This window comes from Mauremys mutica, chromosome 21, assembly GCF_020497125.1.
Source record: "Mauremys mutica isolate MM-2020 ecotype Southern chromosome 21, ASM2049712v1, whole genome shotgun sequence".
NCBI classification, from domain to species: Eukaryota; Metazoa; Chordata; order Testudines; family Geoemydidae; genus Mauremys; species Mauremys mutica.
The window spans coordinates 12,551,106-12,565,142 of NC_059092.1; the positions used below are offsets into that span (position 1 = coordinate 12,551,106).

The 14,037-nt window shown below is 39.4% G+C and overlaps 1 protein-coding gene across 1 annotated transcript in view; it reads left to right on the plus strand.

Annotated features, from left to right (window-relative positions):
* Positions 1-14,037, plus strand: part of VPS13D (vacuolar protein sorting 13 homolog D) — a 185,819-nt gene that overhangs the window by 132,310 nt on the left and 39,472 nt on the right. Inside the window, exons 66-67 of the mRNA XM_044995998.1 lie at positions 7,925-8,057; positions 10,027-10,222. Of these exons, the coding sequence (XP_044851933.1) occupies positions 7,925-8,057; positions 10,027-10,222 (329 nt within the window). The remainder of the gene's footprint in view (positions 1-7,924; positions 8,058-10,026; positions 10,223-14,037) is intronic.

The window sequence follows — 14,037 nt, forward strand, 5'->3', positions numbered from 1 at the left end:
CTGTAGGCTGTTTTCTGCATGACTAGATAAACAGTGCAATAAGCCATCGATTATGTTGTGACTGCTGTTTCACAGCGAAAGGGCCAGATACCGTCACTTTAAAAAGTGAGACACCCAAGTTTTCTCTTTGTGTGATTTCCTTGGCATTCCCTTTGCCATACTCTTCTTAAGCCACGCACAAATGTGGGTGAATTTCTTGTGGGCTCCTGTCTACTCAGAAAAAGGGAGAGGGAAGTGAAAGGAATCTTTCTCCCTCTGTGATTAAGGTTATCCCCTATGAGTGTCCAGCTTGGGCTCATAGAGATTCTGTATTTTCTTTTTGTTCTCTTAATAAATTCTTTTCTTTTCTTTGGACTTGGTTAATTCCTTCTCTTGTGGAAATTCAGGGGAAGGGGAGGGGGGAAGAGACAGTTCCTCCTGGGTTTGATTCAAGCAGTTTGAATCAGGTATCTCTTTCCAGGACTAGGGAAGGGGAGGGGGGAAGTGAGTCCCTCTTTGTGTTGAATCAAGGATTTGACTCGGTGTATATCTCTCCAAAGTGGCTAGGAGAGAGAGAGGGGGGAAGTGGGCTGCTTCCCTGTGTGTAGAGATTCAAGGGGTTTGAATCTGGGTTCCCCAGGGGAAGCTTGGGGGACAGGCAGTGTGTCAGACACTTTAACCTGACTGGTGGCAGCGAAGGAGACCTACCCTAGGATTTTAGGGTGGGGGAATACATGCTGGTCCTCACTTTGAAACCCCCCAGTTTCAAGTGAGGGTGCAGACCAGGACATGGTCTCTCTGGTGCTGAAATGATTTTAAAGATCTGTTCTCAAAAAACCATTTCAGGTAACATGGTTGTACTGGTCTGAGTGGATGGGGCATAGTGTGGTTTAGTGGAAGCCTTTTTATTTTGTTTTCTGTTGTTTTTTGCTCATGGGGCAGGCACACCGTGTTACCTGAAACAATTGAAAACCATTTCAGAGTTGGTTATTTGGCGGTTGTATGGAAGAAGGTTGGAGGGAAAAGGAGTTAAAGTACCTGTGATCCTGACCTTATTTCATTTTGTTATTAGGCCTTATCTACCCTACATCCCTGAGAACCAGGGGATCTCATTGGCTCATGGTGTCCATATAACCAAATTAATCAGCTGGACTGTTCAAGATATTAATCAGGTTATGGACACGGTTAGGTCTATACTACACCTTCTAAGCATTTTGTAATTAAGGCCTTATCTTTGTTGCAAAAAAAGAGGAGTGTTGCTAACTTGAGGTAAAATCCTAGTGAAGACAAGGCAGTTTGTAGGTTTCACACAAGTTAGCTGGTCCTGTAAAAAGCCTATGAGGGAGTTTAGGCTTTAACTCAAACTGCCAACTCATGTGAAAATGACAAACTGCCTTGTCTTCACTAGGATTTTACCTCAAGTTAGCTAACTCCAGTGAACAACACACTTTTTTTCCTAGTGAAGGCAACAGATAAGTTTGGGTTTGACTATGCTGTCACTGAATCTCCTGGTTTGGTTACAGTTATACTGTAGTATATGGCTATTGTGATGTGCAGGTTGAAAAGATGTGCACCAATTTCACTATGAAATGTTTCAGTTCATATTAAGAATACTGTCATCATAAGAACAGTTTAAGATTGGTATGCTTCAAAATAAAGGAGTACAGTTCTCTGGTCTGCTCTTCTTCACTCAGATTAATATTTGCCACACCCAGTCTGTTACACCCCACCATTCCCACCCACAAGCAGAACCTTATTTGAAGACTTTTCCCTACTCCCCATAAACTGAAATAGTTTTCAAAGCTTTAGGTTTTTTCTACACAAGCACTTAGCTTGTGGCAAGTGCGAGTTGGAATTCACCCTGCACTAGCCTGCTGCACACTAGCTGTGTGAGCCCTGCAGACATACACTAACACTTCCTTAGTGTGCTTTGAAACAGAAGTAGATCACAGCACACTAGGGAATCATTAGTGCTTGGCAGCAGAGTCCACAGTAAGTGTGCAGCAGGTTAGCATGGGGTAGATTTACACCCCATCTTGCAATGAACTGTTGGTGTAGACATGCCCTAAGAGATCTTCAGAAGAGAAATACATTTTGTGCCTTATCTAAATATTCACTTTGTTTTCCCATACATTTGTTTTTACAAAACATATCAAGGAAATTTACATACCAGTGGGAAAAAAACAGGTGACTGGAAATGCATACCACAAATAATATATGCTGGTGTTTGTGTAAGTGGTGACGCTGCTGTTGCAGATCATTTTAGCATCTGTCTGCCAAAAGGCATTGGGGAATGTAGTCATAAGAGAGGTGTTGGATTGGCAGACATGAAAATCAAATTCCTCTATGTATCTGGAAAACTGACTACATCTTTGAGTAACAGTACTGCACTACTCATGTGCCCTCAACTCTAATCTGTTCTAGTGATAACGGGCATTCAGCTTCCATACTCAGCTAGTCCAGGGCACCTCTGAATCATTGTGGCCTAGAGACACTGGGAACTGGACTGACATTGTCAACTCAGTTTACATAGATCAGCTGTCAGCTTGCAACCATTTTTGGTGGCCCATCCACCTAAGTGCTCAAATAACATGGTGATGGATGCTGTATAAAAGCCCAAAAAGACAGATATGTTACCAAAAATAGGAAGGTGCCATTTATTTCTTCACTAGGAAAAATGGATGCCTACCACATCTTTTCTGTGATAACCTATTCTTTTCCAGTAACCTCTTGTGGATTGTAACATGGTTAAATAATACAATAAAGCAAATACTGGTAAAGACATTCAGCATTAAAATTTAGTGCTTTGTGGTTAAAAATCTGGTGAAGAATTTGGATTACGTCACTTGAGGTAGGACATCAGGGAAAAAACATTTCTTAGTGCATTAAAATCCTTATGGTCTAACTATGAAACAAATGTCTGTCTTTGGGCACTTGGTGCTCTTTGCAACAACATGCAAACCAAAGTGTCCCTGTTTAACCTTGGTTTTTTTCTTCTTCATGGACAGACTATTAAAATTGCCATGTGATGACAAGATGAACTTTTAACCGGTACATTTATGAATTTCTCCTCTTTCGGCTTTACTAAGAAAACAATTCTCATATCGAGGCATTAAAACAGGAATTGCGATTGACTAACACAGATGGTGGACTCCTTTTATCAGAGGAGGAAAATGTGAGGAGAGAACACACAAGCCTTATTTATTCAGGAAAATTTGATGTGCTGGCCAGTCTGGACTGGGCAAAAACCTTTCTCCAGACAGCTGTTATGAAAGCCCAGTCATTTCATTAATAATAATTTATAATTTGTCCTATTCACACTGGCTGGCACCAACCATCACAACCAAGTTAACTAATTTGGTATTCGAGGTCAGTTCTTGACAACTGTTTCAGGACATGGCATTTTTTTCGGTGTGGGCTAAAAATCTAGAGCCAGCAGAAAATCTGCCTACTCTTACCTATATACATATTTAATGTGTGAGCATTTAATCCTTATGGTACCGCTTCTAATCCCTGTAAAAACGAGTTATTACCCTTTAGCGAGAACAACACCCGGTTATGGGATAATTTCAATTCAATTTGTATTTCTAGACTAATCAAAAATAGCATCTACATTAAGTTCAGAAAGGGGTTAAAAATAATTCAGCCAATGAACTGTGTGCTCTGTTTTGTGTCCATATGATTAAGTCACAAGAACAGTCATGGGATTTAATTTTCATTCATATGATTAAAATCTGCTTGTTAAGATAATGGAACATGCTTTGAATAGTTTGCATTTCTCAGCAAGAAAGGAGGAGCTACGGCCCAGTAATCATACAGCTAGCAAAAAATTGCACAGCCTTTAAAAACATTGCAGATGTAAGTAAAAGAAAAAATTGCGTCAGACACATCATATAACTAAGTTTTGTTTCTTCTTTTGAGTTTTTACCTTATTATAACAAGAATCTCAGGCATATTTCCAAGCTACAATTTACAAAATATTGACATGCTCTTTGGTCACTATTTATATTGATGCAAATTATGTATACATAGATGCTATTTAATTACTAGAATTGGGGGGCTGAGGGAGACATGGAATTGATGCTTTCCCCCATTGATGGCTGCTGATCCAAACACCTTGAGGAAAGGTCATTTTTGAAAAAGAATAAACTTTTGACATCTTTGTCATCCATCAGCGTGATTTAATATTGTTATACTTTCACTTCTCTGCTAAACTTGGTACAGATTTCCTTTTTAATATAGTCAGTGGATAATTTTGGAATATCTGGCTATTCTGAATGATCTGGTTATAACATGAAAATGTTCATCTAAATGAGGATTGTTGTACCGTATTTGCATCTGTGCAAAGGCCCAATCCGTTACAATGAATAATCCTTACATTAGGTTTATCCTTGTATAGATGGCTTTTGTGGCAAGGGCACATAGACTAGAGCCTGACTTTATAAATTAAGGATATGTACGATTATTCTTTCTAATACGTACACACTTTGCTCCACATCAGTTTTCTGTGTCTAAGGCACAACAGGGTGTTGAAGTTACTACCTTTCTGAGTTATAGGATGGAGCAAAGGCATCAAAGGAAATTTCCATGGAAGAATTACCAATGAAGGAATTACCAAGAGGGAATTCAAACCTAGAATCTTGTTACACTGGCAGGGCACCATTCATGGCACATGCAGGACAGATGAGAATTCTAAACTATTCAAGAAAGAGAATTTTTAGGCTCTCTTGTTTCTCCTCATCAGTGCAAGGTTTCATGAAGCATCTCTAGGCGTTTTACAAAGGCCTAGTCTACACTACAAAGTAAAGATGACTACCTGCCTTGTGGCAACCTAGTTGTACAAGTGTCTACTCTTAAATTTGTCTCCCACTGATGTAAGTGCCCCATTACAGTGATGCAGTAACGCCGCCTTCCTGAATGGGGTTGAGCCATGGTGGGTGTACTGAGGTCGGTGCAGCACAAATGCAGGCACTGCCTTACTTATGTCCACCTTAACAGTTGTCCAGCTGCTGTCCCACAGTGCCTGACGCTGACAGCTCTGGTCACAATTGTGAACTCCAGTGCCCAGGGATCACGGAAACTACAAGACCTCCTTCCTCTTTAAAGCCCCGCAAATTTTTGAAATGCCTTTTCCTGATTGTCCAGTTCGTCAAGCACACCTAACGGCTCTGCACTGTTGTGTGCAACTGCCCAGCTGACCGTGCCGGCTCCAGTTTCACTCCAGCTTGGAGTGGATGGGAGATATTGGATCTCCTGGGCCTGTGGGGAGAAGAGGCTGTGCAAGCACAACTACAGACCAAAAACGCAAACAACTGTCATTCTGCATCTGCCGCTCTGATAATTGAATCTTGCCTTGGTGCTTTCGAGGTGGCCAGTGTGTGGCTTCATGAGCAAGGGGTAAGCTGGGTCCCCCACAATCATTACTGGCATTCCAACATCACCAGTGGTAATCTGCCGGTCGGAAGGGAAAGTCCCAGCTGGTAGCTTTTTGAACACTCTTGTGTTCTTACAGATGCATGCGTCATGCACCACCTTCACTGACCAGCCGGCACTGATTTTGGTGATTCACCAATGCTTGCATAACCATAGAAAAGTCACCCTTTCTGTTGATGTACTCTGTGGCCAGGTGATCTGGTGCCAAAATAAGGATATGTGTGCTATCACGCCACTGCAGTTCAGGAACCCATTGCTGCAAATCCATCCACCATGTCCTGTACAGTGCCCAGAGTCAGTCCTGCATTGCAGGACATGATTAAAGGCCCTGCACACCTGCATGACAATGGTCCCCATGCTGAATTTCCAAAATGATTTCCCATTGACTGGTGGTAGTCCGGCATTACGCACTTCCACGCAGCGATCACCATGCTCTTCTCCACTGTCGGTGCAGCTCTCATTTTGGGGTCCCTGCACTGGAAGGCAGGGGTTTGCTCTGTGCACAGATCCAGGAATATGGCCTTGCTCATCTGAAAGTTCTGCCGGCACTGCTAGTTATCCCACACCTGCATTAGGATGCAGTCCCACCAGCCAGTGCTCATTTCTCTGGCCCAGAGTGGCGCTACACCATCTGCAGCTGCTCTATGAATGCCAGGGTCTTATTAGGCATCCTTTTCAGTACTGATAACTGTGCTCAATTAGAGGTAAGGGTGCTGGGTTGGGTTGTTTTGTGTTTGTCTTAACTTTGGGATGTGATCTCACCTAAGTGGCTAAAGAATTAATGGAGCACCGGGACTGACCTACCCTTCGCTCTAGCTGGTGTTTTTTCAGTATCTTCATTCAGTAATGGCCAGTGTTCTCATAACTCCTGCTCAGATTATATATGTCTTAATCTTTCCCCTATATCATAAAAGGTACACAATTAGGAAAGAGGTCAATACTTTTATAATGGTTCTGCACATGCCTTCATTACGGTCATTGAGATTTCCCTTACACTAATTCAAATCTTTGTCTTGTGCTGCAGCACACGTGTCTGTCAACATAGCCATTTACCTCTGGATCATCCTGCACCTTTCCCTAAACACGGCGTTGCTACACCGCCAGCTGTAAAATACATCCACTTTAAAACCCCGTTACTGAAATGTATTTAAATAGCTTCTTAACTTGCTACAAAATGTAAAGTACACTAGCACAAGCATGTTTCTGGGAGTCTTTGCCTTGTAGGTTTTCACATATCTCTGCAAAAGGATAGCTGTATGTCTAAATAACATTCCAGTGAGTTTTCTGAAAGGTTAAACTAGGGTCACTGGCATTTACCTACTTGTTTTGGGAGAGGTTTCACTAGAAAGTTAATTATATTTAGCAGTTTTCATTTGTTTCATTTGTTCACTTGACTACTATAGTTCGGCATAGATGTGATTTCTTATTTACTGTCACTCTTGAACTTTGTATAATGATAGAACGCAGGTAAATGTTTTTTCTCAATCCTTTTCTGATAAAACATCTACAGAGAGAGTTCATGCTTATCAATAAGATCCTCTCCTGATTTGTGCCATTAAACATACTTTAACTTCATTTGATCAGAATATAAATTGGCTATGTATTGTTGAATGTTTTTTTGATTGAAATGATTAATTTACTTTATGTGCTATACAGCTCAGTTTGGTATATATAAAGCCAAGTTGAGTTAGTATCTTTGGCAGGGAAAAATAGGTTGACCTATTTTGCTGCCTATGTAAAAAAGTAGTGTAAACATAGCCATTGGATTCAACCCTGCTCCTGCTGAAGTCAGTGGCAAAACTGTGTTGACTTTGACACGAGCAAGATTGGACCCTAAATCATTTAGCATTCCAAAGGAGAAAAACTGCATGACTTCTGCAAATATTTATTTTTTAAAAGTGCCTAGACACTGAAACACTTAACAAAATCAAATATTTGTAGAAATGTGTATAGTTGATGCAAGTTATCATTGTTCTACTTAAAAAATGTCCTCTAATTCCGGACCAGACACTTTTCTTAAAACTTCCCACCATTATGCTGCCATTGGTGCAGATCCACAGATGGTTGCAATGAGTGAAACTCTGGTGTAGACTAGCCAATGATGTTTTAACCAACGTGGGCTAAATTACACTGTTAAGATACAAGTGGCTGGCCGAATACTGATGCTGCTTCCAGTAGAATGATAGCTGTGGGGCAATCTTAAGGAAAATACCAATGCAGACAAGGCCTTTCTGAATATAAGACATAGTGATTATGGGATTAGACTGTAGATGCATACCTTCAAATGACGAAAAATTCTCTTTTCATGCTGCCATGTAAGTGTGACATGCAGATATTGAGAACTGCACAAATTCTGGTCTTTAGCACTATAGTAATATTTAAAGTAAAGCAATAAAAAGGAGAATTGCATAAATCAGTGTTTAAAAATTAAACACAGAGCTTATTTCAACAAATCTTGATAATTTAGAAGTCTTTTTTTTTTTAAATTTTCCCATTGTTTCTCTTACTGTAGTTTGCTGGGACTTTATCAGATGGTTTGGGAAAGACGATGGATAACCGACATCAAACTGAACGAGAGTACATTCGATACCATGGGGCAACCAGTGGAGAACATCTCATAGCTGGGATCCATGGACTTGCTCATGGTAATTTGTGCATCAATAGATTATACTATTGTAATATCAGTTGCTTTATCTCTGTCACTGTGGTTTCAAAGTGATAGGATTCAGAAAAACAATGCAGTTCAATTTAAACTATTCCACACTGGTTGGTTACATGTGGCTTAAGGTAATGGAGCTGTTGCTGGCTTTCCTTTTAATTTAATTGTGTTTTTAATTTTGGCAAAGGCACCTAGATTTGAGAATAGGTCCTATTTAAGTGTACTGTTGGATATCAAAACTAAATTTAGGAAAGAGATCAGCCAAAATTTCTAATTTCCGTATAGGTTCATAAATATGCATACAATCTCTTTGTAAGTGACAATAATAAGATACCGGTAATATTCAGCCAGTGGTACAAATGAATGAATAAGTGTATTGTGCTTAGCTTCCCCTGCTTTCACTCAGTTACCACAGATTCCAGTTTTCTTGCACAACCCGGCCCTTAGCCTGTCTGTATTCCAAGTTGCACCTGTTTAACTTTCAGCTGTCTTAAAAAAAAACCAAAAGTTTATTTAAACTGGTGCAAAAGACAGTGTGGACACTCTTAATTTGATTGAAGACAGGCTTATGTCAATTTAGCTTGAGTTGATCCTCTGCTGAATTAAGCTAAATCAATATAAGCCAGATTTAAATCATTTGAATGTTCACACTGTATTTTGTATCAGTTTCATTAAATTTGTTTAAAATTGCGCCTTTAGTTAAACTGGTGAAATTTCAAATGCAGTCTGTATGATTATCAAAAAGTCTTGTACTTAAGAAATGTAAAATTAGGGGAAATTTTGTTTATTCAGTCTCCGGTATTAGACTGAAATAGTTTTCTAGGTAGTTGAATTCTCATCACTTGAGATAGGTGATGGCCCAAAAATGGAAAAGATTCATTTCTGTAAGTTGTTTCCATATCTAACTCTTGTAGTTCACTTAAGTGCAGGGATAAAAAATTTTCTATGAAAAAGATAGCAGTGAAGTTCTAAATGGATCACATTAGACTTCCCTTTGAATTCAAAGCATTTTGGTTGTTCCAGTTACAGAACATTAGGTGTATTCTAAAATCAGGTATAAATTATGTTGCTAGCAACATGTGAAATCTGAAATATGATTGTTTAATGAAGAGTCAATTAGAAACAGTCATTAGCCGATTAGCTTCTTTGACTTGAATTTTTGGTTTTTTTTTGTTTTTTTTAATGTTTCCGATTTCCATTTCTTCAAAGAAGTAGTTGACTGTTAAATTCTGTCTGTTGAACTGTAGTTTTCCCAAATACTCCACTGTATGGCAAAGTTACCCAAATGAAACAATTAAACATAGCATATGCTATATGCTTCTCAACTCCAGAACTTGTTTACCAACAGTACTGTTCGTACCGCCAGCATCACAGTGTTTACTGTCTTTTGGCTGTGATGTAAAATCTTTAGTGCAGTCAAAGAAGTCAGTGAAGCTAGGTCAGTTGATACCAGCTGAGGATCTGCCTTTTAAGTTCCTAATCCCTTGTGAGCCCTCAAGTTCTCATGGACATTAACATTTTGCAAGAATGATCCCCAGTGTCTTGGTCAAAATTCCACTTCACCTGCTTAAATTTCTCTTTGTATTTCCAACTGAGCACCATATTTTTTATTTCCTGTCCTAAGCTGTTGTGTAATATTTTGTGTTCTGTTAAATCCTTGTCACACTATTGGAGGTGGCTTCACTTCAGCAGTAGACAAAATACTTTTATGTATGTATAGCTTCAGGATAAAATGCCCTATACAAATATAAGACTATGTTGTTAGATTAATTTAAAAAATCCATTCATAATTCAAACTTTTCATGTGCTGCATTAAGTGGGTAGCATGCTTTTCCACTACCAAGAACTTTCAAAAAAGTAAATCATTTAACATTGTCAGCTGTAATAACATCCTGTTTTTTTATTTTTAGTGGCAAAGCAGTTGGTCTACTTACAGTTTTTGTTGTCTTTGCTAGGTATCATTGGTGGATTAACAAGTGTAATAACCTCAACAGTAGAAGGTGTCAAAACCGAAGGAGGAGTCAGTGGTTTCATATCAGGCCTTGGGAAAGGGCTGGTTGGCACAGTAACCAAACCGATGGCTGGTGCCCTGGATTTTGCCTCTGAAACAGCGCAGGCAGTGAGAGACACTGCAACTCTTAGTGGCCCCAGGTCAGTGAACACTTATCATTTCTAATCATAATAAAGTGTCTACAAAACCATATTGCAATACCTTCTGCAATTTTGTAATGGGTTTTGTTTCCTAGCCCAAAGGAACTGTAATTTTGTAATTCTTATTTTGTATTATTAGTTTTGCCTCTAGTTTATTTAATGACCTCCTTTTTAAAATACTGCATTTGTAGACTTACTAATATGGCCTTGTGTACTAGTAAAATTGGTACAGAAAAGCTACAGTGTAATATAGGAGATTCTCATTACTAAGAACATAAGAACGGCCATACGGGGTCAGACCAAAGGTCCATCTAGCCCAGTATCCTGTCTTCCGACAGTGGCCAATCCCAGGTGCCTCAGAGGGAATGAACAGAACAGGAAATCATCAAGTGATCCATCCCCCGTCGTCCATTCCCAACTTCTGGCAGACAAAGGCTAGAGACACCATCCCTGTCCATCCTGGTTAATAGCCACTGATAGACCTATCCTCCATGAACTTATCTAGTTCTTTTTTGAACCCTGCTATAGTCTTGACCTTCACAACATCCTCTGACAAGGAGTTCCACAGACTGACTGACTGCGTTTTGTGAAAAAATACTTCCTTTTGTTTGTTTTTAACCTGCTGCCTATTAATTTCATTTGGAGACCCCTACTTCTTGTGTTATGAGAAGGAGTAAATAACACTTCCTTATTTATTTTCTGCACACCACTCATGATTTTATAGACCTCTATCATATCCCCCTTTAGTCGTCTCTTTTCCAAGCTGAAAAGTCCCAGTCTTATTAATCTCTCCCAAAAGGAAGTTGTACCATACCCCTAATAATTTTTGTGGCCCTTTTCTAAACCTTTTCCAATTCCAATATATCTTTTTTGAGATGGGGCGACCACATCTGCACGCAGTATTACTACATCATATTATAATAAATCAGGAAAAAGTCTGAAGAGCTTAAATATAATAAAGAAATTGCCATCTTGGCATCCTGATGCAGAATTGAACTAAAAATGTTCTTCTTTAGGCTTCCATTAAGAATTCATAGGAAAACAGTTGTTTTAAAGAAGTTGAAGAGTTCTGAAGATAATGTAGTAGCGACATCCCTTCTATTTTTCTTTTGCAAAATCAGTTTTTACTAAGAATATGTCTATATGTGTGATTGTGCATGTGCACACATTACTCCTGGGGGAATTCTGTGCCAAAAAAATTAAAAATTCTGTGCACAATATTTTACTGTTCTGCAAAATTATGTATATTTTATTTGTTAAAATAACACAATATAATCAAGCTAATTTCAGTTATTTTGGTAATTTATTCCAAAATACCTGTCAGCAAGTATGTCTGTAGCAATACAGACGGCAATAAAGATTCCCCCAGGAGTAGAGAGTTAAAGAAACCTCTACGACAAGCCAGTTCCTGTTTTTCTGTTATGCTTTTACTGGGCGCCTCAGTTTAGGTATGTTACACGTGCCGGCTGGGCATACAGTGGGGAAAACTCTGCCCCTCTGGTCTCAGACACCTGCCCTTCACCCCTGAGCCCAGCCATGGGGCATCCCACCAGCCCAGACACCCACAGCCCCTAACCCCAGAGCCCAGCTGTGGGGCAACCCCCAGCCCAGATACTCTAACCCAGCTGCATGTACCCCCCATTTATTTCTCTTCCCATATCAGGATCCTCCATTCTCCCCATGTGCCAGCAGTTCTGTCTGCCCTTCCTCATGCCCTCCATTCCTCCCTTGCTCCCTAAGCCAGGGACTCAGTGTGCTCCCTGATTCCCACCTCCCCCCAAACCAAGAGTTCTCTGTCCCCCCTCCTTTTTACCTTCCTGCCATAGCAAGGGCTCTATGTTTCTGTGTGCCCCCTCTCTTTCCCCCCCCCCCCCCAGGATCCACCTTTTACTCCTTTGGCAGGGGCTCTGTATGCCTTCTGTTGGGCAGACACTATGCCATTCTCTGTGTGTTCAGTGGCTTGCATGTTGTGGGCACTACCAGAAATAAATAATATTTAATTATATTAAACATGTTTAAGATAAATATTGTACAAAACTGATACAAATAATAATGGCAAAGTAAATGAGGAAAAGGGGAGAGTTCCAGAGAGTTGGATCTACGAGAATAAACGTTGTATTTCCAGTGGTTAAGTGGCATTCAGTTCCTGTATGTTGATGCTGTGCTGTGTTACTGCATGCCTTAGGAACTCTGTCTGTTGTACAAGATCCTGCACAACAGGGGGGTTAAAAAATCCAGGTATATTTATTTTGTGATTTTCAGAATGGTGGTATTTTTTTTTTAAGTCTTTCCATTTGGTTTTTCCATTTCCTGCATTTTATTATGCCACACTCAGAATCCTGATGTGTCTGCCATCACTATTTCAGTAAGGAACAATAAGCTTGATGAAGTGTGAGTGAGGTGCAGGAAACTCATAAGAATGCAAACCTAGACATGCTTTGTTGTGGAAGTAGGAAGTGTTCCAAATGCACCAGCCTTTTTAACTGCCGATGAATGTAATACATGTAAAAAGAATGAATGTTAAGATTCATAAGGTTCAATTAGCCCATCTGCTGTTGGTAATGATGAATTTTTGTATAATAGGGCCCCACACTTTACCTGCATCAAACGTGAGAGTAAATTTGAGCAACGACTAAATGAGCATGTTGGGGGCTGAGAAGGGAATAGGAGCAGCTAGCATATAATTATATGCACTTGGGACTTAGTTTAATTTGTAGAATTGAAATGCCAGGGATCATAGTTTGGATAAGTAAATAGGGATTTAAAGAAAAAACCCATATAGAGTATGATTAGAAATGTTATATCTCAGACAAGTAGAAGGTTGGGACACATTCAAACAAAATAACTAATGTGTTAACCTAAGCAGTCTCAGAGTTCATTTAAAAAAAACAGTTATACTCTTTTTTTTAAAATAAATGATTATGAAGGTTGCACTATGTTCTATTACAATGCGTATATCATGATGTGCACATGCATACAATGTGTGTATTACATGGAAATATCTGCATTCATGAATTTCCAACCTATTTGCAATATTACTAGTGATGAGGTTGCATGACAGATGAGAAACTAGACTGCAGGCAAGAGCTAGCTTTGTCCACCTGCCATCTGCCTTTGTAGCATAGTGCCCGCCTGATGGCGGCTGACTGAGTACAGATTAGGAAATTTCTATGAGTTGAACCAGAGCTGAGCTTCCACTGAATTTGGAATAACTTTTGTTTGTCATGGACCTACAGCAGCATGAGGTGAAGTTCATCATCATGCAATTTTCAATCCTTTGCAAATTAAAAAATTCCCAATTTAGTTGGATGGTAAATGAATATCAGAAACCATACAAGACATCTAAATATAATGAGTGGAGGACAAAAATGTCCAGTACACAGAAATCTTGTATTGTTGCAACTGTTCTTTGAAAATCCATTGACCCATAAACCTTTCTTAAAGAAAAAGAATTCTAGTAATTAATTTAGGAAGCCTCTTTACACAGGTGTGACTGCATTTGTTTTTCACAAAAAGATTTTAATCGCAGATGTATAGACCTTATAAATTAAAATACACTCAACTACACTTATATGTTGCAAAAGTTCATAAAACAATCCCATGCCCTCTTTTCTCTCTGATTCTCTTATATAATCAAGCCACTAAATTGTTCTTTGGACGACAGGGAGAACAACAACAAAGGATTTGGACTTGTTTTGACTGTTGTGTACCAATAGCCCCCTGTTGCATTTGTTAACTGTTCAGCTATGTGTGGTTTGGAATCAAAATAAAATGCTGTTCCAAACTGAATCACTGGCTCAGGTTGCACTTTCTGC